General features: G+C 40.8%; 1 protein-coding gene across 3 annotated transcripts in view; it reads right to left on the bottom strand.

Annotated features, from left to right (window-relative positions):
* trim54 (tripartite motif containing 54) overlaps positions 1-24,547 on the bottom strand; it is a 131,661-nt gene extending 107,114 nt beyond the window's left edge. For 2 of the 3 annotated variants that reach the window (XM_039749006.1, XM_039749008.1), the window contains exons 1-2: positions 24,143-24,546; positions 1,752-1,924 (exon numbers count right to left, since the gene is read on the bottom strand). In XM_039749006.1, coding sequence (XP_039604940.1) covers positions 1,752-1,924; positions 24,143-24,310 — 341 coding nt within the window. In that variant the 5' untranslated portion in view covers positions 24,311-24,546. Of the gene's footprint in view, positions 1-1,751; positions 1,925-24,142 lie in introns of all 3 variants that reach the window. The other variant, XM_039749005.1, reaches the window with a different exon arrangement.

The following is a 24,547-nucleotide window of genomic DNA, read 5'->3' as shown; positions in this document are numbered from 1 at the left end:
AAGTCCGGGCTCTGGCTCGGCAACTCAATACCATTCACAGAGTTGTCCCTCAACCACTCATTAAGGAGTTAAGGTTTTCATTAAGGAACACTGTTATTTGCTCCATTCAGCTTTCCTTCAACCCTGTCTAGTCTCTCAGTTCCTGCTGCAGAAAAAAAACAACCCCACAGCACGATGCTGCCACCACCATGCTTTACTGTTAGAACGGTATTACACAGGTTTCTCCAGAAATTACATTAATTTTGGCTTCACCATACCAGGGAATCATGTTTTTCACAGCCTGAGAGTCCTTTAAGTGACTTTCTGTTAACTCCAAGAGGGCTTTCATGTGTCTTTTACTGAAGAGAGGCTTCTGTCTGGCAACGTTCTCATAAAACCCAGATCAGCGAAGTGTTTTTCAGTAATGGCTGTCCTTCCATACAGGTTGTCTGGAGCTCAGTCAGGTTCTTGACCACCTCTTTTACCATGGCTGTCCTTCTGGAAGTTTAGAACAGCTTCAATGCCAGATTGGCTACTTTAGAAAGCAGAATGGAGGACCTGGCTATCATTGTGGCACCCACACATCCATCTCCATCTCAACATGTTACTCAAGTAGCAGAACTTCTCTACTTTAAAACAACTCTAGTACTGAAATGCAAATTTACACATCCTACATTAGTATGTCGTACCCCTCTCACACACCTTCTATGAATTAAAGGCTGCTAGAGCAGCAGCAGATAACCTTTCACACCACCACATTTTTTATGCACCCAGTTCTGATTGCACCAGCACTGTTGCTTTCTCACAACACCTCTACTAAACACGCTGCACGGACACAACAGCAACATCTTCCACACCTCCTGTCACTTCACCTTCAACCATCAGCCTGGCTATTCCTGTTTATCTCTTAAACACTAGCTTTCTGTGTCATTATCTTCTCTTTCAATTTTATCTTTTGCCACCAAGTAAGTTAACTTAAGAATGTTGTATTAGAAGAACTGTGATATTTACTATCAGTTTTACATTTTGTTTTGGCAGCTACTGAAGCATTAGAGAGAGCCAAAATGTATTTGAGGAATAAGAAATAAAATATTTCATACAGTGTAAAGCAGGGCTGTTCAACTCTGGTCCTGGTGGGCCGCAGTGTCTGCAGGTCTTCATTCTAACCCTTTTCCTAATCAGTGAGCCGTTTTTGCTGATGATTAATTTCTTTTGCCTTACTTTTAATTGACGTGCCTCAGATCCTTTAGTTGTGTCTTTTTCCTAACAATGAGACACAAAACAAGCCGCCACACGACCAGCTAACCTGAAAATAAAGAAAGGTGAAGGTCTCAGTCATGTTGGTCTGCTCAGGTCTCCAAAACATCCTGACAGTAACCTTAGAAAAAACAGAAAATCAACAGTCTGCTGTGGCCGAATGAGAGCAGCAACAAGTCCTGCTATTCAATAACAGCTTTCATTAACAGTAAGAATTGGCTTCTCACTAAGAAACAGGTTGGAGTGAAATTGGCTGGAGTTTGTCATTCTAATTTAGCTGGTCATCTGTTGGCTCGTTTCACATCTCATTTCTGTTTGGCTGCCATTTAATGAAGAAACAAATCAATTCAGAGGACTGAATCCTTAAAAACATGGCTATTAACATGAAGGGAAATGGTGTTAATTAGTAGCGAAAACTGCTTGCTGATTAGGAAAAGGGTTATAGAATGAACACCTGCAGCCACTGCGGCCCACCAGGACCGGAACTGGACAACCTTGATCTAAAGCCTGCTCACCTGGAGGATTCTTGTTTGTAAATGTCAATAATATTCTCAACCAGAAGGTTCCTCTGCAGTCCATAGACTCCATGCCGATCCAGAACAACCTCATGACGACAAGAAGGACATCGGAAACGGCCTCCAGTGGACACAGTGGTGGAACCCCTCGACTGCCATAAAGGATTAGAAGCCTGAAAAAGAAAGAGTGATTTGTGACAAGACAATCACTTGAATACTGAAACATCTATCAGATTAAGAGAAAGGATATGAAGGTACTGTCAGAAAAGGCACCTCGTACTTATAGGCCAATAAGTCTATAACATGAAAAATTGTGGAGATCAGAAGAAAAAATAAATTACAGAAGTACCTGTACAAAAAATAGCAAAAAATAAAAGCCAGCATGGAATTATGAGAGGAGCATCCTGCCAAACCAATCAAATAGATTTTATTGAACAGGCTACTAGAAGAGTGGACAAAAGCAAAACATAACAGAATTTATTTTGACTTTTCAAAAACCTTCCATACAGTCAGACACAGAGGATTATTCATTCCGAAACTAGAAGCTGTTGGTATTGGAGGTAACCTACAAAGCTCAGTCTCAAACGGGTTAACTTGAAGGAGACCAAAAGAACCGATAAGAGGGAAATGCTCTTCATGTGGCAAAGTCATCAGTGGAGTCCCTCAGGGGTTTGTCTTGGGTCTGTTACTTTTTCTAATTTATATTAATGAAATTAATTTTGGTGTAGTTAGCAAATCTGTGGAATTCACAGATGATATTAAAATGGGAGGGGTAGCAGATACTGAGAAGGCAGCAAAAATGATTCATAAAAGATCTGGATGAGCTTTAGAAATGGATGAACACTTGGAGTTTAACAATAAAATGTGGAAACTTCCAGCAGGGTGTGTACTTTTTATAGTTTGTAGTTTATTAGTTACTAGCAAAATACCCGCGCTTCGCAGTGGCGAAGTACTGCATTAAAATTTTTATTAAGAAAAAAAATTAAACCTTTTTAAACTGAGGGAAGATATGCCAATAATTATTTGTTAAGGATCTCTTTGTATACCATGTTGTCAGTTCAGCCCTCCGGTTGTAACATGACCAAGCTGTGCGCTGAGCTTACTCTTGAGCATGTAACGTACAGTTGGCCATGTGAACAGTAATCTTGTCTCAAATCTCACAGCTTGAATTGCTGCTGTCATAATCGGTTTGAGTTTCATGGTTTGTTTCAATTACGACAGTATTTGCAGGATTTGTTGTGTTGAAGTGACATTCGGCATCTGTCAAGCGTTGTAAGCACACAACCGGTTTCATCGATAAAATCACATCCAGCTTTTAAGAGTTTAAACATTCATAAACATCAAAGTGTCCAAAATTGAAATCGTCACCTGTAAATCTAAGATGTTTAAGAGGCATTGGCGGTTGTCGAAAGGTGTAAAATATTTGGCCATTTCGGTACACTTGAAAGCGACAACTGAACAATTCAGCGGCAGCCATCAACTCACATTCAGAACAATAGGTGAAGGGCTTAAGCATTTCACTCTTCTAGTGCTCCTGTGTAGTCTAATTATCTCCTGTACCGTCATCAGTCCACACCTTGAACCTGTCCCAGTCATTCAATACATAAGACAGAATGTTCCTCCGGATATCAAGAGTGAGCCTGATATGGCCGTGAAATATGTAACAAAGAGAATGGAAAAGGTAGGTGGTACAGTATCTCCGGGTATGGAAACCACTCGGTAAGTGACAGTTCTTTGATCGATAGTGATCACCTCAATAGACATGGTAATGGGGGTTGGAATGATAAAGGAAATGAGTACCTGAGCAATGTAAAGTAAGTGTAAAATACCTATACAATAACTATAATTGTAATAAACAAACAATAAAACAGCCGAGAAGCCGTGGATTAAACAAAAAGGCTGTAGTTATCAGTAGGGAGACGTGAATCCCGTGGCAAAGCAAGGAAGGGAATGTAGAGACTGGAGTGACGGACGGTCTTATATAGGCAGGCAGCCAACAATGTGGGAGGCGTTGGGATGGGGGACCCAACGCCACCTCACACGGTGACCGAGGTGCAGGCTATGGACGATATATATATGCGTAAGTAGGATTCAGTTAGCGTTGGGAACCCGTGTACCAAATTTCTTGAAGATGGGCCCATAAGTAACAAAGACTGTTGAAAAGTTCAATATGGCGGCCGACAGCATCATACCACCGAAATAAGTACGTACATTGGTTTCGGTTAGTGCAGGGAAGCCGCCTACCAAATTTTCGAGAAGATGGACGTTGTTGACCGTTATGACCATTAGGCGTAGAATTTCGAAATGAAACCTGCTTAACTTTTGTAAGTAAGCTGTAAGGAATGAGCCTGCCAAATTTCAACCTTCTACCTACACGGGAAGTTGGAGAATTAGTGACGTTGGAAAGTTCAATATGGCGGCCGACAGTGGTGTCATACCAACGAAATAAGTACAGACATCGGTTTCCGTTAAAAGTTCAATATGGCGGCCGACAGCAGCATCATACCAACGAAATAAGTACCAAATTTAAGCCTTCTACCTACACGGGAAGTTGGAGAATTAGTGACGTTGGAAAGTTCAATATGGCGGCTGACAGTGGCATCATACCACCGAAATAAGTATGTACATTGGTTTCGGTTAGCGCAGGGAAGCCGCCTACCAAATTTCGTGAAGATGGGGCCATAAATAAGAAAGTTCAACATGGCGGATGTTGTCGACCGTTATTGACTGTTATGACCGTTACGTGTAGAATTTCGAAATGAAACCTGCTTAACTTTTGTAAGTAAGCTGTAAGGAATAAGCCTGCCCAATTTCAGCTTTCTACCTACATGGGAAGTTGGAGAATTAGTGATGAGTCAGTGAGTGAGTGAGTGAGTGAGTGAGTGAGGGCTTTGCCTTTTATTAGTATAGATTTTAGTTTTTATAGCGTGTAGTTCATTAGTTATAAATAACTAATCTTAAAATATTGTTACCATAAATGGAAAACCTGAGAACGGGTGCATTATTTTACCGTATCCATCTATTTGTCTTTTGTAGGACACTTCACTTCATAAAAATGTAAAGCTACAGTATATTACTTGAACTTGAGTAACTAACGGGTCACTTACACCTATTTTGTAAATCTTGTTTCCTTATATTGTGATTTATTTTTATATGTTTTATTTCCATGTATTCCCCTATATTTACAGATTATTGCCAAGGTCAGACCACACTTAGGGTGCTCTCATTTTTTGTTTAGATTGGAAAGAAGCAATTACTTGTGCTTTCTTTGGAAGACGTGGTCCCCTCGAAACATGCCAATCTCCATGTGACCTCAGAAATGCGGGGGTGGGGGGGTGTTTCAATTCAGCACTTAATCTATTTGAGTCTGTAGAGTAGACCTTTAAATTATGAACTGACATGACGGTGTTGAAAGCTGGTAACACGAAACCACAGAATTCTGAGGAATAATTTCAAAAGGTGTAATGAAGAGGAAGTTGTAATCCTCCTGTAGCCACAACATTTAGTCACTGCTTTGGTTTTGAATGATCATGCTGGTGTGTTTGCAACACTCACTATGGTGTCTTCTTATTTGAGGGGGCAAATAGGGCTGCTCAGAATCCGATTTCTATAAAAGTTGATGAAGGGCCACATGCAGCTGACACAGCCTACGGATCACAGCTTCTTTCTTTTATCCGTTTGGCACCTGGGTGGAGATGCCTCATTTATATCAGATAAGGGGTCTAGTCAGGGCAAGGACCTCTGGGGGTTTGAAGGCATCCAGGACAGGAACAGATCCACATATAAATTAAATTAGCATGAACACTCAAGTAGGGTGAAGTTTCTTTCTAACATTCGAGTGTTTAGTGCTTCCATCGCTTATTTTCAGATGGGTACCATAGCAAAGAAACTTTCTGCATGCAGCGTTAGTTCATTGCAAATTATACAATTAATTCATAAAACAGTCAACATACCAAAAACAGCTGGCCAGCTGTATAAACAGTACGATAAGGTCAGTAAACCCAAAAGACATCTGCATATGCTGGCTCTACAAATTATTAAAATGTAAGGAATAATATTTACATTCAGTGTATTTTCTTTCTTTTCTTACTAAGTTTTCTCTAACAAAAACAATGTGTCTCTGTTATAAAAAAAAAAAATCTTGGGGCAAGACAAGACTTTTTTCCTGCAATGAGATGTGATCTTTTGAAGAAAGACAGAGAGACAATTTCACGTCCCGTGAGACGGTCAATTCACATCATACTTACAACCATTTTCAAACAGCTTTTGGCAGACACACTTCCTGTGCTCTCATCTCTTAAACATTTGGGGCCGGAAAAAGAAAAAGTAGAACGTCGTAAAGAATTCAAAATCGGGGGCACGATACGCATGCAGAGCAGGTTACAGATAATGGAAGTAGGAAAATTCGAAAGTCTCAAAAAAATGATAGTAAACATACGGAAAATATTACTCTGTGAAATAACGGAACAGCAAAAAGAGATCAAATAGTGTTTGAAGATGTCTGGGAGAGAAGAGAGACAAGGCAGTGAGACAACAGGACAGCTGTTGTACAGGCTGTTAAACGTTAAGTGCAACACGAGATACAGATCATGCGGCACGGCAACAGCAGCAACACAGCATCTGATCGAGCAAAGAGGAGGTAAAAAAAAAAATAAAACAACTGTTATTGGTTTCCCATTGTATCACCGTTTAAGAGGGGTTTTGGAGGAGCGACTGCGTCTCCTTAGGGTATGTTCAGCCCCCCTCTTCACAACGGTATGTAGCACTGGCGGGGTCCGGGGAGGGGCAAAGCCCCCTAGTCATATCAAAAATAATTGAGTGTCAGTGCTTTAAAATAAAAATACCACAGACAAGCAAATTTCTATGTAGAAACTGTAATTCCATCAATTTTGAGAATTGGCCTGGAGACTGAATACCAAACACAAAGTAGTCTTTTGGGACTTTGGTCACGGTGAAAGGCACCACACTAAGGGTGTACTCACACTAGCAATTTGCTCTGTGCCCGAGCACGTTTACCCGCATGTAACCCCCAAAGACTAGTTTGTTTGACTAGTGTGATTGCTCTGTGAATTTCATCACAGTGACACATACTGTGACTCAGTATTGTGTATGGCCCCCATGTGCCTACAATGTCTGGTCTGGGAAAGCTCCTGATGAGATGACAGATGGTGTCCTGGGGGATCTCCTCCTAGACCTGGACCAGGGCATCAGTGAGCTCTTGGACAGTCTGTGGCACTAATTGGATGCACCGATACATAATGTTCTAAAGGTTCTCGATTGGATTCAGGTCTGAAGAATGTGTGGGCCAGTCAATGGCATCAATGACTTCTTCGTCCAGGAAATGCCTACACACTCTGGCCACGTGAGGTTGGGCACCAGGAGGAACCCAGGGCTCACTGCACCAGTGTAAGATCTGCCATTGGCTCTGAGGATTTCATCCCAGTAGCTAACAGTAGGCAGGGTATTGTAGCCTAGCACATGAAGGTATGTGCGACCCACCAAGGATATGCCTCCCCAGATTGTCACTGACCTAGCGCCAAATCAGTCATACTGCATGATGTTGCAGGCTGCATTACGTTTACTATGGCTTCTGCAGACTATTTCACATTTGTCACATGAGCTCAATGTGAACCTGCTCTGGCAATTGTGATATTCTCTATCGAGTGTTGGTCGAGCTGCTGCTGGGTTGATGCCTTTCTACGGCACAGTCCAGCTGTCCTTGTGTAATGTCCTAGTATCTCCTGCATGCTCTTGAGACTGTGCAGGGAGACATAGCAAACCTTCTTACGATGGCATGTATGGATATGCCATCCTGGAGGAGCTGGACTACCTGAGCAACCTGAACTGGCTGAAGGTACCACCTTATGCTACCAATAGTGACAAGGACACTAGCAAAATGCAAAACTGGAGAAGAATCAGTCAGGAGGGATAAGGAGAGAGCAATTGTTTGTGGCCACCACCTGCAAAACCATTCCCTTTTTGGTGGCAGTCTTGCTGTTGCCTGCCCAGTGTACCTGCTGTCACTTTAACTTGCACCAAAGCAGGTGAAGTTGATTCATAATCACTTATGCTTCCTAACTGGACAGATTGACATCCCTGAAGCTTAATTGACTTGGTGATGATCAAGTGTTCCCTTATTTTTTTGAGCAGTGTATATAGATATATGAATACATATATAGAGCATTGTTTTACTTTGACTGCAACTATTTCTTTGTCATCTTGTAAAGCCCATTGAACTACAACCTTCATATGAAAATGAGCTAAAGTAATAAATGTTGAGACAAATTGCTCCAAATAGGTTTTGCTAGGCAGATGTATGTACATATATACCTTACATAAATACACTCAGTGGTCACTTTATTAGGTACATCTATCCACTGGGCTGTGAAAAAACATTTGTTCCTTCCTAATATCCTGTTTTAGCAGATTGTACTTAATGAATGCCTTCCATCTTTCAGAGAAATTGCATTATTATAGAAAAGAAACCAGAGTAAACACATGATAAAGTTGAAAAATTATTACTTTCTTTATTTGTGGAATATTATCCCACATCCCTATCATAGACAGGAAAAAGTAAATACACCTCGTACCTCATAATTTCAATACTTGGTTGCAGCACCTTTAGCAGCAATAATCGCAAGTAAGTGCTTCCAGTGTTTCGATATCAGTCATTCAAATCACTGTCAAGGCATTTTAGGCCACTCTTCACGGCAGAATTGTTTCAATTTAGACATCATAGATGGATTACAAGCGTTGACTAGTCAGGACGGTATCTCTGCTGGGTGCAAATCATTGACTAGGCCACTCCGAAATGTTAACAATGCCTCTTTTGAGCCATTTAGTTGTTGACTTAATTTTGTGTTTTAAGTTGCTGCCCTGCTGCATAATCCAGTTATTTAGCTTCAGGTAATGGCCAGACCATGTCCTTCAGAATATTCCAGTACCATGCAGAATTCATGGATGCTTCAATAATGGCAAATGTTCCAGGTCCTAAGGCAGCAAAGAATCTGCATTCCAACACATCACCACCACCATGTTTTCTGCTAGGTACTAGGGGGCTCTGCCCCCTGCTCGCTTCGCTCACCAACTCCTGGGTGGGCTTTACGCGCTAGCCACTTTGCAGCTCTGCCGCTCACGTATGGGGAAGCGAATGCACAACTTAAGCAGGTTGTTATTTTCATGGGAATTGTTACGTATGCAAAATAGACCTAACTATTTTACATAAAAAATAGTAAAACGTAATAGATTGAAAGAAAATTATGTTTCATGTTGCGTAAGAGGTATTCAATGTGTTTTATGTTTTTGTTCTGTTTGGCTTTGAAATTAACACGCAAACACTTTTTAAACTTACACTTTTACTGTAAAACTTCAGTAAAAACAATATTTGGAATTAACCTTTTGTCAATATTGGATTGAATTTTGATTTCGTGTTTGGACTTACATTGTGACAATGCAACGTATAACTGTCCGCGATTGAATATCGTTTCTTTCTCTCCAATAACTAAACCAACTTTTTCGAATGTTTGTCCCTGTGAATTGTCATAGCAAAAGCTGTTCCAACAGGAAACTGTAAGCGTTTCAATACGAATAGCATATCCAGATCTTCTTTGGTGTCTATTGTTTTCTGCGGAAGATGTACTACATTAACTTTCTTGTTGCCTGTTAAACTTTTACATGTCAGAATTTATCGACCAATTTTGAATACAACTAATCTTGTCCTATTGTATAGCCCATCACTCAGACATAAATTCGCAGTAACGATACATCCTTCTTTCAACAGTAATTCAGCCGGACGGTGTCAACGGTTGTAGATATTCTATGGCATATTGTAACTTGATGTTTTCATTTTCCATACCATCACCACCAGCTGTTTCGGCATAGTCTATTGATACGCATTTAACAAATTTGCCATTTAACAACACAATCATTTTTGCATTAATTCATTTGATTTCATCGTTTCTCTGTGTTAGGATTGCCTGTGTATTCATTTCTTCTGTTGATAAGCCTTTGTGATGAAATTCTTCAATAAAATTTTGAAATAATAAGTCTTCTTTTATTGGGAACTTAAAGTGAGGTAAACATACAAATTTATAAGAGCTGAGAGCACAGAACTGTGTCTTACAAAAGCATTCACACGAGGCGAGAGGACCGTAGGCGTGGGCCGTTAACCTGAACTGGTTGACAGGAGGGCGGGACTTCTCTTTGCAATAGTCTCAAGATTTTCTTTTATAATAGGGATATATCCTTACTGTCAAACAGCACAGTAGCTATTTGTGCCAGACATTGTGGTGCAAACCATTTTTGTCTAAGGAGTTCTGGTTTTGACTCATCTGTTCATTGAATTTTTTCTATTAACTCAAGTGTTCCTTTGCAAATGTGAAACAAGCACTAATGTTACTCTTACACAGCAAAGGTTTTTACCTTGTTACTCTGTCATGAGTCACATTTTCCTAAATCTTTTTTTATCATGAAGTCATGGACACCGACCATAGCGGAGGATGGAGATGCCTGCAGTTCTCTGAATGTTCCGAGACTTCTTGAATGAATCATTTCTGTGCCCTTGGAGAAATGTGGGCAAAATAGCCTTTTACTGAGAAGATTCACCCAATATAAATGCTCTCATTTGGAGGTAATTGCATTCACTGTGATTTTATGGAGTCCCAGGGCCTCATGAAGACCCTCTATGGACTGAAAGGTTTCAGCAAATGTATTCCTCATCTCTTCTGAAATTTCCTTTGATTGAGGCACAGCATTCTTCTAGAAACCTTATGCTGATGACCTCAGTCTCATGGTAACTCTCGATATATGGTGATGTTTACATTCAGCAGGGTTGCCTATAATCAGGTCTGGATGTGATCAGAGAGCAGAGCCTAATTATCAATTAACTGCAGCCATCTGAATGAGAAGTCAAGGGAGTAACTACCTGTTCACACAGGTGTTGGATAACTTTAGCACTTAAACATAATAAGCAGCAACTTAGAAATGGTGATAGGCGTTTACCATTCATCAAATATTCCAATTTTGTCTAAAGATCTGAAGCCATTCATTGAAACAAATATACCAAATCTATGTTACTTGACGTTAACTTGGAAATTTCTCAAGACAATGGGCCTCGATTTTAGTGGCGTTGGTTAATCAGATGGATCAGAAGGATTATGCAACTCGTGGACTACTTTTTGAGGACATTATATGTTTGTTGAACATCCTACATAAAATTGCAAATGAGTATTTAATGCGTGCTATAGTTGAATTTGTACTTTTCCTAGTGACTCACCACAGTTTTTGTTGATGTTCATTGGAAAACACAATTTTACAGTAAATTGAATTCTTTTGAATTCAAACAGGTAATTAGAAAAAATAATGAGAATTTTGGGTATAGATATAAATTTCTCCCTGCAGCATATCTTGTTCAAATAGTAACCGAATGCAGCTTCTGATCAGAAATCATGCACCGTCACAAGTTTATGGATGGTTTAAATCAAAATCAATATACACCTAACCTTGGTTTACTTAAAATTGTTACATATTGCATTGAACTTTAATGGCTGCACATTTAAATGTCTAATGAAATGTGTAAGCATTGTACAGAAAAGAACAGTTCAAAAGTAATGTCAGGGACTATGTACTGTACATTGTGCACCTCTTCTATACTTTGTCCATGCGGTTCTCTTTACTAAGTTGTGTGAGCATAAACGTACTGAGGCATGGTGTCACACCTGGATTGTGTTGTTCCCATGGCTTGAAGTGGGCTGGTATGCCAGTTTCTGCTTTGCAAACCGTAGTGTAGTGGCATATCATGGTCTGTCCTCTAAGGGGACACTCCAGTTTTCCGCAATATTGCATTGATTTCATCTCCGAGGGCCCCTGGTATCCATCCAATTGTTCAAAGTATATGCACTGTATAGAAGTAAAAGCAACAACCCATGGAGGACAACCACACACACCCATTGAATTTGTACATACTGAAGAAACTGACCGAGTAAGAATACTGTGTGTACCCAGAGATACAACCTGATAAGCACAACTTCTTTGAACTTAGGCGAACTTTGGTGCTTCTGCTTTGGCCTTCATTTACATAAAGCGGAAGCCCCATTAATATGTGCGATTCCTTCACAGCGCTCAGCAAACAAAAGGCTCCATGTCTAAGAACAGCCCACTCACTGTAGCATTATCATCAACAAATATTGACAAATAAAAAAAATGGGTTGGCTAATTTTCTTTGTTTTTTTTATAATGTCACCAATTCAATCAAATCAGTCCAGTGATTTTTGAGATTTTTGGGCATTTTGTTTTTTTGTTGTAAGGGGATTGTTATTCCTAAATATTGTGCCATCAAAATACATATTTTTAATGGATACCTGCTGGCCCAGATGTACATGTTCACTTCCCAGGTCCTCCATGCGTGGAGTCTTCATGTTCTCCCTGTGCCTTCGTGTGTTTCCTCCGGGTGCTCCGGTTTCCTCCCACAGTCCAAAGACATGCAGGTTAGGTGCATTGGCGATTCTACATTGTCCCTAGTGTGTGCTTGGTGTGTGTGTGTGTGTGTATGTATGCCCTGCCCGGGGTTTGTTTCCTGCCTTGCACCCTGTGTTAATTGGAATTGGTTCCAGCAGACACCTGTAGTTAGAATATAACGGGTTGGATAATGGATGGATGGATATATATAACTATATATTTATATCTATCTATCTATCTTTATATATTTATATCTATCTATCTATATTTATATATATATATATATATATATATATATATATATTGTGGACTGGGACCCGGACACAGGCAGACGGACAACATAGTTCCACCACACACTGTTCATTTACAATATATTTACAAATCTTTTGTGCACTCACACACCCCAGTGCCTCCAGCACCGATTCCCCCAATGTCCAGGCCTCACTCTTTCAATGCCTTTCTCTTGGCCGCCTCCCGTCCTCTCTCCAGCTCTGTCCTCTTCCACCCGACATCCACTGCTGACTGGAGGGAGACGGCCCATTACATGGGAACCCGGATGGGCTCCAGCTGCTTCTCGGCAATCAGTCATGGCCACACCCCAGTGTGGCGGAAGTGCCGGCTGCGCACCCGGAAGCCATCCGGGTGTCCCCTGTTCTCTTCCCCCCAGCACTTCCTGGTGTGGTGGAAGTGCTGGGCTCCAGGGTTCCTCAGGCACCTGGGTGCCGACTGGCGGTGGCAACGGGCCCCTACAGGGTTGGGCTTCCAAGCCCCCAATACAACCAGGGCGATCGCCCTCTTGCGGTCTGGAGGAGGCACAAGCCCTCCTCTGGTCCTCCTGGGCATCCCGGCTGGACTCCAGCCCCGACCGGGTCCCACACGGGATACTCTGGCATCGGGCGCCGCCTGGCGGTGGCCACGGGTCCCTACAGGGCTGGGCTTCCAAGCCCTGTACCCGAGGCCCCCAACATAACCAGGACGGACGCCCCCTCACGGTCTGGAGGAGGCACAAGCCCTCAGTTCACGACCAAAAAGTTCACCAAACTTTTGCCTCGGTTCACAACCACACACTCGGTATACGAACAAGCCAGTTTCCCTTTCGGTTTGTGTGCGTCGATGATTTCCGCACGTGTTGCATTTTTCTCGGTCAGACTGCCTGCCTGCAGCTGAGAGAGAGAGAGAGAGAGAGACGGCGAGAAAGCCGCGTGCCTGCCTGGCTTTTTCATTTAAGCAGAGCCGCTCCCTGTTCATTATTCTCAGTCAGACGTGCACTCTCTTTGTGCTCTACAGTATTTCGTGTGCTTTTGCAGTTAACTATGGCTTCTAAGCAAGTGAAGAGTGGGGAGAAGAAAGTTTTGAAGAAAATTGAAATCGAAGTAAAGAAAGAAATTACAAGAGGTGGAAAAACTGTTTACCAGTTTACTCATTTACCAATTTGAGAACCCTCGTGCTTTCAAGCAGCATAATGTAAACAAAGCCAGACTGCCAGTAATGTGGAGGGCAAACACAAAGGGTTGGGTCACAAGGACTTTCTTTTTGGAATGGCTGCATGAGGCTTTCGCTCCCACCAGCTAAACAGCTAAAAACACCAGAAACCCAAGAAATCACAAGAGAGAAAACGCCTGAAGGAAAACACTTCATGCCAGAACTCGACTCATGCAAGGTTAGTTTTCTTGGTGGTTTTTGTATTACGGATTTTTCAAAAGTTAATTTTTCAGTTCGTAGCGTGAATTGTTGCAATGTTACTTTTCTCTTTTTTCAAATGTTCGCTTTTTTCCCAGTGCTTAAAACTCATGAAAGTGTTTATAGATGGAGTTGTTCATAGTGTGATTAGTTGCAATGTTACTTTTCTCTTTTTTCAAATGTTCTTTTTTTTTTCCGCTGTGCTTAAAACTCATTTTAAAAAAAGTGTTTACAGCGATCGGGCTGCAAGGCTAAAATAGCGTGATCTTGTTACTTTTTTGGTTGCTTGTGGTTGGTTTTTAAATTAAAGTTCGGATTTGTTCTAATGTTCCCCTCTGGTCAGAGAGGGAGAGAGAGAGAGAGAGAGCGAGCTCAGAGAGAGAGCAAGGGCGTGCTGCTGACAGAGGGGGGAAGGGGGTGTGTGCGCTACAGAGAGAGGCTGACGTGGGTGTGTGTGTGTGCTACAGAAAAAGACAACGGGGGGGCTGACAGTGAGGGGGTGTGCTACAGAGAGAGAGAGAGAGCACGAGCGAGCCTGCTCGTGTAGCTGAGCAGGGACCCTGGGTGTTTTGTGTCAGTGTTATTCAATGTTTTTACATTAGTTTACTATTACACTGTGCATTCTATGGTGTAATTAACTATACAGTATTTGTGCTTAATCTTTACATATATTTACATACAGTTCGTACGGTCTGGAACAGATTACAGTGAACCCTCGTTTATCACGGTTAATCCGTTCCAGACTCTACCATGATAAATGAATTTTGCGAAGTAGGATTATTTATAAATTGAATACTTTCGCAGTTATAGAAAACCGGTTTACGACCTTCTAAATATGTTTTTTAACATTATTAGAGCCCTCTAGACATGAAATAACACCCTTTAGTCACCATTACACTCGTATTACCCAATATATTAGACAAAATAAGAGAAAATAAGACATATTAGACGTTACAAATATCATATTACTAGGCGCACTCGAATTTTAAGGTGACCGACTTTTTTATCCTCAATTTTTGTGCGCTCCATGTGTCCATTAGGCATGTAAGTGTAGGGAATGAGAACATCAAAGTGCCCATTCATAATATCTTTTTTTTATCAACCTCAAGTGCCTGTTCAAAGTCGTACAATGTCAGCCCGAATCTGTACCGCTAAAGACGGAGTTTCATGCACTAAATAAGCTATAGATGAGAATAAGCAAGCACCATCTCCCCTGATATTTACTACGCGGTGAGGCATTTGTACTCCATCAACATTAATTATTTCCAGAGACATCATTTTGTCTATTTTTCCAGCGCATCGTGCACAAAAGCAAGGGAACGATGAAAGCACCAGAACACTGCTCACATCACGTCGCTTTGTACCAACTTTTATCCTCAATTTTTGTGCGCTCCATGTGTACATCAGGCATGTAAGTGTAGGGAATGAGTACATCAAAGTGCCCATTCATAACATCTCCTGAAAACCTACGTTTTTTTTTATCCCCTCAAGTGCCTGTCCAAAGTCGTACAATGTCAGCCCGAATCTGTACCGCTAAAGACGGAGTTTCATGCACTAAATAAGCTATAGATGAGAATAAGCAAGCACCATCTCCCCTGATATTTACTATGCGGTGAGGCATTTGTACTCCATCAACATTAATTATTTCCAGAGACATAATTTTGTCTATTTTTCCAGCGCATCGCGCACAAAATCAAGGGAACGATGAGAACACCATCTATATAGTAGATTATTGTACTGTACATTTAATTGCACACAACCACTAACCTATGGAGGCACAACCTCAGTAGGAGAGTCTTCAGAGGTGGTGCAGTATCTTCAGCAGGTGCGTTGTTGTCTTCAGTGAAGAAGTACTAGGAGTAGGCAGTGGGTGTCTGGGTGCGCGGCTTAAGAACATCTTGATAGGCAGTTGCTGGCGCTGTCTTTTCATATGCATGAGGAGGCTTTTGTAGGGTATTGCCATCTTTAATCATATCCAAGAGTTTCACCTTCTCCTGGATAGTAAACATCTTCCTCCGGCGCTTAGTTTTATTGTCAGGAGGCTTAGAAAAAGCAGCACGTTTAGAAGCCATCGTAGGCCTTAGATAAAAGTTCTCAGAAAGCGCATGCGTAGTGACGTAAGCGTGTATGAGAAAAAAATCGCGATAGAGTGAAGCCGCGAAAGTTGAAGCGTGATATAGCGAGGGATCACTGTAATTGTATTTACATACAATACTATGGGGGAAATTGCTTCAGTTCACGACCAACTTGGTTTACGACCAGAGTTTTGGAACGAATTATGGTTGTGAACCGAGGTTCCACTGTATATATCTATACTAATAAAAGGCAAAGCCCTCATTGACTGACTGACTCACTGACTCATCACTAATTCTGCAACTTCCCGTGTAGGTAGAAGGCTGAAATTTGGCAGGCTCATTCCTTACAGCTTACTTACATAAGTTGGGCAGGTTTCACTTTGAAATTCTACGTGTAATGGTCATAAATGGAAGCTATTTTTCTCCATAAAATGTAATGGAGTTCACCTCGATGGCCGTGGGGGGTGGAGTTTCGTGTAACATCATCACGCCTCCCACGTAATCACATGAACTGACTGTCAACGCATTACGTAGAAAACCAGGAAGAGCTCAAAAAAGCGCTGAAGAAAACATGCATTATACAATTGAGAAGGCAGCGAAACAATAAGAAGCGAGCGAGTGACACATACTGTACAAGCATATTCATGCCTGCAGCTACTTCAGAAACAAAACACGGTGTAAAACTAAAGTTTAAATTAAGTTCATAGACAGGCTGCCGCTGGCGTTTGTCATGCCCACGGCTAATGCGGATACAAGTTTAATGAGAGGACGCAGGGTATGAACAACAGTTTTGATCACTTTCTAACTAAGTTCAAATTTTGCTTATGCAAATTCCGAGAGACTGTGTTTCTGGGGGGATTGACAGTTAAGGCGGGTGGAGGAGTGATGTCATCCTCTCCCCTCCCATTCACCTCATTTCGCTCTGAGCTGAGCTCCGCGGCTAACGCTGTCTTCCGAAGCAACTTCGTCACACTGCCACCAAATACTCACAGAAAAATCCACAAGTTAATACACACGCTGTCTCTAGAGTTTCTACACACTGAATCCTCCAGGCACTACTTACAAAAGGTTACATTGACAATCGTGCTACGTTATTTTTAAAATGTTTCATTTTCTTCTCGATTAATTTTACCCTTGCACCCCCTTGGTTTGAGAAGAAATATGAAAAAATATTGGGTTAACACATAAAAACTGGGGTCTCCTGCCCAGCGAAAGTTGAGCAGCCGGCGCAAGCGCATAGCTGTGCCGGCCTTTGAGACACTGACTGCGCTTCTGCCTTAAGTCAAAGTGAGCACTTTTAATTTTTTTCATCCTCCCCCTGAGCTATAGCCCAGACAAGTGCAAACACGGGACCCCTTTTCTACATTGTGGCAAACTAATATTAAGGCAATTCACACTTTCTTTTGCACGTATACGATTATGAGGTCATCAGCTCGGATTATGAAGACACGCACAGGATTGACAGTGCCATCACAGCCGATTAATGGCAGGGACGTCTCACCAGTCTACACAAGACCCACCGCGACTGTCCCCAAAAGGCGCGTTTCGCAGCGGAGAAGTAGTGTGTTAAAAAAGTAATGAAAAAAAAAAGGAAACTTTTTGAAAATAACGTAAAATGATTGTCAATGTAATTGTTTTGTCACTGTTATGAGTGTTTCTGTCATATATATATATATATATACACACACACAAACACACATATATATACAGTCTTTGGGGTGCGAGCAACTGTTGCTGGGGGTGACAGAATCCATGAAGGAAGAAAAATGAAAAACATTATTTGTACAAAATCTTAATTTATTTATCCATTCCTAAATAATTAAATGGGCAGGCTATTTCGTATCAGTGCAATACGCTGTTTGTTAAAACGGATGACTCCTGCTCTTACGTGCAAGTCTGCGTGGATATTATGAACTATCGTTTCTGTTCAAGTTCTATTAAAATTTTAAATAGAAGGAATTTTTATTTAGTTGACAGAATATTATTCCGGAATAAATCAACTCAAACCTTAAATAACTTATAATATTTTGCTCTCCATAAAAATATATCCTGTCTAAATTATACAAGTTAGAAATAAAGTAAACGTTAAAAGAACAAATTTCTTTACTTATGTAATTTTATATAAAAAATAAGCTTAAATTTTAAATATCCCAAAAGATTTTGCTCTCCATAAAAATATATCCTGTCAAAATTATACAAATTAAATAGGGGGATTGGCGATTCTAAATTGGCCCTAGTGTGTGCTTGGTGTGTGGGTGTGTTTGTGTGTGTCCTGCGGTGGGTTGGCACCCTGCCCGGGATTGGTTCCTGCCTTGTGCCCTGTGTTGGCTGGGATTGGCTCCAGCAGACCCCCATGACCCTGTATTCGGATTCAGCGGGTTAGAAAATGGATGGATGAAAATATGAACATGGTGCATAGCAAAACCTGAAATATAAATAAAATTTGTTCTTTTCAGCAATAACAAATCAAATCATTCAGTTGTTTTTGCTCTTATGATTTTATCAGAGCTGGACGCGTGGCATCTTTTTTTGGCAACAAGTTCGTTTATGTTTGGTGCGAGGTTCTGTGTTGTGGAGATTCTCAGGATGGACTGCAGGTGCTCATCAGTGAGGCGACTCCTGTGTGCTGTTTTGTTAGTCTTCATGACCGAGAAGAGCTTCTCACACAGATATGTGCTACCAAACATGCACAAGGTTCGAGCCGCATGTAGACGGAGCTGGAGCATTTGTGCGGGAATGGAGTGAATAAACTGTGCAGGCCGTGCAGTATCGTAGTTTGCCTTCAGTGTGCCATTACACTGCAGCTCAATCACCTCCATCTGAATCTGCACAGGTGCAGTTTCCACATCGACGGCAAATGGGTTGCGAAATAACTCAAAATTCTTTTTTTGTTCTTCAAAGTCACCAAAGCGCCGTGTGAACTCAGTGCGCTCAGTTTATCAGCAAAGTGCGTATTTGGGAACACCGTTGTGCCGACTTGGTTCAACATTACTTGGCAACAGGGAAAGTGGGGCAAGTTGCACTGGTGCATTTGTGTCTCCCATAAAAGTAGCTTCACTTGAAATCACTTTGTGATTTTGCACGGGTAAAAACGTCTGCTGAAGTGTCAGATTCTTCTTTAACTCTTCTGCTTTCTGTATCTTGGGCATTGCATTCAGGTCTTTCAGGTTATCTTGATGTTTTGTCTCATAGTGCCGTCTTAGATTAAATTCAGTAATTACAGCCACATTAGCTCCACAACACACGGGTTTACCGGCAATGGCAGTAAACATATACTCAGTCTCCCATCGGTTTTTAAAGGCTCTATGTTGAGAATCACCTTTTCTCTTTGGCATCGTGTGGGCTAGCTTTGCAATAACTTGCAGCATCATAAGCTAGACTTGATTAACACGGTATGATTATCACGGTAAGTGTTCGGCAAGGCAGCTGAAGCGCTGCATTATGGGATCTGTAGTTTATTGTGTTACCAGCGCTTCATATCCCCGGGCCATTAATAACAATAATACAGTATATAAAATGATCTCGAGCGGATATAATTACACGGGCGGATGTGGCCCGTGGGCCTTGAGTTTGACACATATGGACTAAATAGAACTTAAAAGAAATATTTTTTGAATGTGATCGTGCAATTCAGATCGAGTTGACGCGCACTACAGTACATCGAGCCCGCGTGCTATTATGGTTTTGCCTGTGTGCCTCAATAAGTTACCCTCCCCTCGCTCTTACTTTTTTACCGTTCATCTAATGAATACAGTGAGTATGGCTTTACCATCATTATTCATGAAGCTTCAATTGGTGATCTGTCTTTCTGCGTTAAACGCATATTTTTTCATACATCTCAAACCAAGGGGATGCGAGGCTAAAATGAATCGAGAAGCGCGCGTATATACTTAGTACATCCCCTCTCGGGAATTGAACCTCGGACGTCGGCGCTAGAGGTGAAGGCTCTATCATTGCGCCACGGTGTATGGTTTATCTATTTGAGCGCAGCAGTGTAATTCGGTTTTTGTTCAGCACTCTTTGGAACTGTTGCTTTTTGTCTGCGCACTGGGTCAGTTCACGTGAGCCGCAGAATATGGTTTTATATGTCACTCGCTCGCTTCTAATTGTTTCGCTGCCGTCTTAATTATATAATGCATGTTTTCTTCAGCGCTTTTTGTAGCTCTTCCTGGTTTTCTACGTAATGTGTGATTACGTGGGTGGCATGATGATGTCACACGAAACTCCGCCCCCCACGGCTTTCGAGCTCAACTCCATTACAGTAAATGGAGTAAAAAAAATTGCTTCTAGTTATGACCATTATGCGTAGAATTTTGAAATGCCCAACTTTTGTAAGGAAGCTGTAAGGAATGAGCCTGCCAAATTTCAGCCTTCTACCTACACGGGAAGTTGGAGAATTAGTGATGAGTCAGTGAGTCAGTCAGTTAGTCAGTCAGTGAGGGATGTGCCTTTTATTAGTATAGATATATATATATACCTGTATATATAGATATGAGAACAACACTCATATCAATGACAAACCAATTACATTAACAATCATGTTACGTTATTTTTTAAATTTTTCCTTTTCTTTTTCATAACTTCTTTAACACACTACTTCTCCACTGCGAAGCGCGGGTATTCCACTAGTTATATATATATATTTGCTCACCAACCCCCGTGTTTGGTTTTCCGGATACACACTTGTGAGATTTGTTTTTTATTTGAATTGTTGCCATTTCATTAGTTCACTTTTATTTCAGAACTTCTGTAAAAACAATATTTGGAATATTTCGTGTCCCAATATGCTGAATCTTTTAATGAATTCAGTGAGACATGTGTTTAATGACTTTGAACCATAATTTAGGATAGGTTTCTCTATTTGGAATTTCAGCACATACAAAACGATCAACATCAGCAGCATTTAATAATTTGTTTTTGCAAAGTAACCCATAAATGCATGTGAGGTCAACCCCGTTGTTGAAATTCTCAGACTTAAACTAATTTCCTTTTGTTTGCGTCAATGCGATCTGTGCTATCTTTTTTTTGATACTGTAGAGACTGACGTAATAAAGTGTCACAAAAGTTCTTCTTTAACATTCGCCGACTGTGTAACCCCAAACACAACTTTCTAGCATCCTCTCTAACCCCTCCTCCCACGGGTCTCGCCTCCCCCTTACCGCATCAATCAGCACCCCAGCTATCAGTCTTCAGTGCTGTACTCTGACCTCCCTCGATCAGACCCAACAGTAACTTAAAACAACTAAGGCTTCAGCTTGGCTGGGACGCTACAATACTTTCAGATTTTACTGCTTTCATATTCTGTACCTTTCTCTGCATATGTATGTACCTTGGGTCTCTTTTCTCCGCGCTGCTCTTTCTTCTTTGCTGAGAGCACAGTATCTGTGTGTGCCACGTGACTTTACATGACTGAATGTTTTGCTGGCTGGCTGTGCTCTTATTTGATAAGAAGGGCATGTCTTGCAAGAATCTTATGTTCCACATCCCTGCAAGACAGCCCTGGGACAATCTCTTGGCACCAAGTCTCATGTTTACAGTCCCCGCAAGATGCTCCATGGCCAGTCTTTTTTGTCTTGCGGGTCTTTTAAATGTCTTCTGAGAACTTCTGAGAAGATCATGTATCGTTGCCTTGCTTTTCCATTTCAGTATTTTTTTTAATATATAAAGATTATAGATAAGACAGATAAGATAGAGAAGACAGATAGATAGATATATGGGGGGGTGGGGGGTGCACAAATACTTTTTCACAGTGCCGTGGCATCTCAGTATAAAGAACCCTCTTTTTCCGCAAGTGTAATAATAATTCCTTCAGTCAATAATATCACAATGTGCTGGAAACATTTCTTCCACATTTTGACATTCTATCCCAGCAACATCTACTGTATCCAAAGCTGTAAGATGTACAGCCCAATGAAGAAAACTCGGGTCAAAGTTTTGTTTGTGGAAGCAGGATGAAGTAATGATGTTGTGACACCGTGTTTTCAAGGTAGAAAATGCTAAGTTAAAATACCAAGTAAAATTGAGAACAGATTAGGAGAGGAAAGAAGATGAAGGACTCATGGTGTTTAAGGCAGTGGACAAAGAGCAAACAAAGCTCTGAAGCTAAAAGGATCAAGAGCAGCAGTTACCAAAGCCTAAAAGGCTAGACAGAAATCTTCCTAAAAATCGGATCAAAAAGGTCCAAATTCAAATAAACTCAACACTATAATTAAATCGCCAAAGAAATGTCTTTGTTCAGAAAGCTTTGACGTGGCAGCAGCGCACAGGCATCTTTTATAGGTGATGTTGAGTAAGACTGCATGTGATGAAGTGTCAGCATGAACTGTAACTAAAAACAACACGGCTACGAAAAAGCACGAGACACACAAGAGAAATGCAATACAAATGGATACTCACATGAAATCACAAACATTTCACATTAAAAGGACAAAAATTAATGGAAGATAAACACTGAAAATGATCTTAAAATGAAAATGCAAGTTTAAAAAAAAAAAAAAAAAGACTACTGCACATCGGTAACACAGGCAATGAAGAATTTTCCCTTTGCATGTGAAATAATAACCACGACATCTGATCACCCAACAGGAACATTCCAGCTTTATCAGCCGTTACAAACGAGGCCCACCGTCACCGGCCACTTGCTTGGCCACTACCTGCCAAACTGCACTTTAAGGAGCTACACGGAGGGTCTCAGGAGACGATTTGTGTTAGGTGTAATGACGCAGGAGTTCAAAATGAATAATCTGAAAAAAAAATGGTGCACCCTACACTGAAACCTGCAGTCTGCCAACAGATTTTTCATTTTATTGGGAATAAAGTGAGAGATTTTCACTTATTAGCATTGATAAAACATTTTGAAGCACAAAGAAGTGACAATAATGGTTGAAAAACACTATAAATACATAAGTTATACCACTGCCACCATTTCTACTTTCTATATTTTTACAAAAAAAATAAAAAAATAAAAGCCAAATAAGTCAATGTCACAATACTCCAAAGCATATTTTTCTCTTCGAAGCATCAACGTTGTCATAATTCTGATTGTACTTTTTATCAGAAAATACTTTTCATGATTAAGGAGTGCAGTGGTGCGATTATGGTTTTTGGGTTCAAATCCCACTACTGACACTGTGTGACCTTGGGCAAGCCACTTCACTGCCTCTGCTCCAATTCGGAAAATAAAACAATGCAAATTTAACTGATTGTATCTTTCAAATGCTTTAACACATCTTTGGTTAAAACCATCAGCCAAATAATAAGTAATAATAATGTTTGAATAGAGGGCAGAAGCATGATCTAAGGGTCCTGGGTTCAAATCCCACTAACTGTTTCATGGTGTTTATGCATTCTTTCATTGATTTCTCTGAGCATTATGTTAGTGATTTTAAAGTGTAACGGTAACAATGGATGTCATGTTATTTCAGTCTGATGCTGCTCCAGAGCCCTATGCCCCTAACCATATTAATAATTAATTGCAGATCATTGACAACTATAGTATAGTAATGAATCAAATGTAGCATCCTCAATTTATTATTATCCACTTGGGATACAAATCAATGAATGGCAGCTTACATCGTGGAACATATTAAAATGTTTCCATATATTTTGAATATTTAGAACATAAGTAAGTAGGGTGCCTTTAATTCACAAAGGTGTCATAGGAGGCAAGGTATGAACATACAAACTGGTGCTAAAATGTTCAAGTCACTGCACAACACTGGCTTTAAAACAGGAAGAGCAGCAAGCTTAAAGTACCAGATAATCATTTTTACACAGAGCTCTCTCAGAGTCTCCAAGGAGGAGGAAACAGTGAGACTTATACATACAAAAGGAGTTTTCAAGAAATATCCAGCACTAGTACCTCTGAAGTCAAATCTAATACTTTCATTTAATTGAATTAATTAGCCCCTTTACTGTGTGCTAAAACAAAAACCCAGAGTCTCACTTTTTTCTTTGCATTTCCTTTTCACAGGATAAGATGCTACAATCAATGGCAGTGGTATTGCTTTTATAAATCCTAAATTAAAATTCATAATCTCACTTAATATACCATCCAGAATACTCTTATTACATGAATAGAACTGAAACAACTTGGATGCCACATTGTGCTAAATACTTCTACTATCTTGTACTGATTTCTACCATCCTAAACAGAGCCAACGTCTTTAAAGCAGGTCCTACCTGGAAGACATCATTGGCACATTTCCTGCAAAGGTTGTGTTGGCAGGGCAGGATCACCACCGGTTTGGTGAACATCTCTAAGCAGATGGGGCAGATTAGCTGCTTCTCCAAATTGTCCATGGTGTTTGTGTCCCCCAGCAAGGCCTTGTAACCCACCGCAAAGTTCATCCCCTCTGCAGAGTGCAACAAACTTGTTGAGAATTCTTTAAATGAATCGTTAGCCTTCTGCTTGCTGGTCTTCCTTCAGTCTCCTTCTTTACAACCTTGTGCCGCAAACTCTTTTCCCCAGTGCCACCTCCCGCTGAATGATCCCAAATAATTTTAGAAACATCTTATCCCGCATCAAGTTACAATTCTCATAAACATTAAGTCACATGAGGCTTGTGGCTGGCTCCAGGGCCTGTA

Source organism: Polypterus senegalus, chromosome 3 (assembly GCF_016835505.1).
Source record: "Polypterus senegalus isolate Bchr_013 chromosome 3, ASM1683550v1, whole genome shotgun sequence".
Classification (NCBI taxonomy): Eukaryota; Metazoa; Chordata; class Cladistia; order Polypteriformes; family Polypteridae; genus Polypterus; species Polypterus senegalus.
The sequence above is the reverse complement of the archived record's forward strand: the minus strand, read 5'-3'. Positions and strand labels throughout refer to the sequence as shown.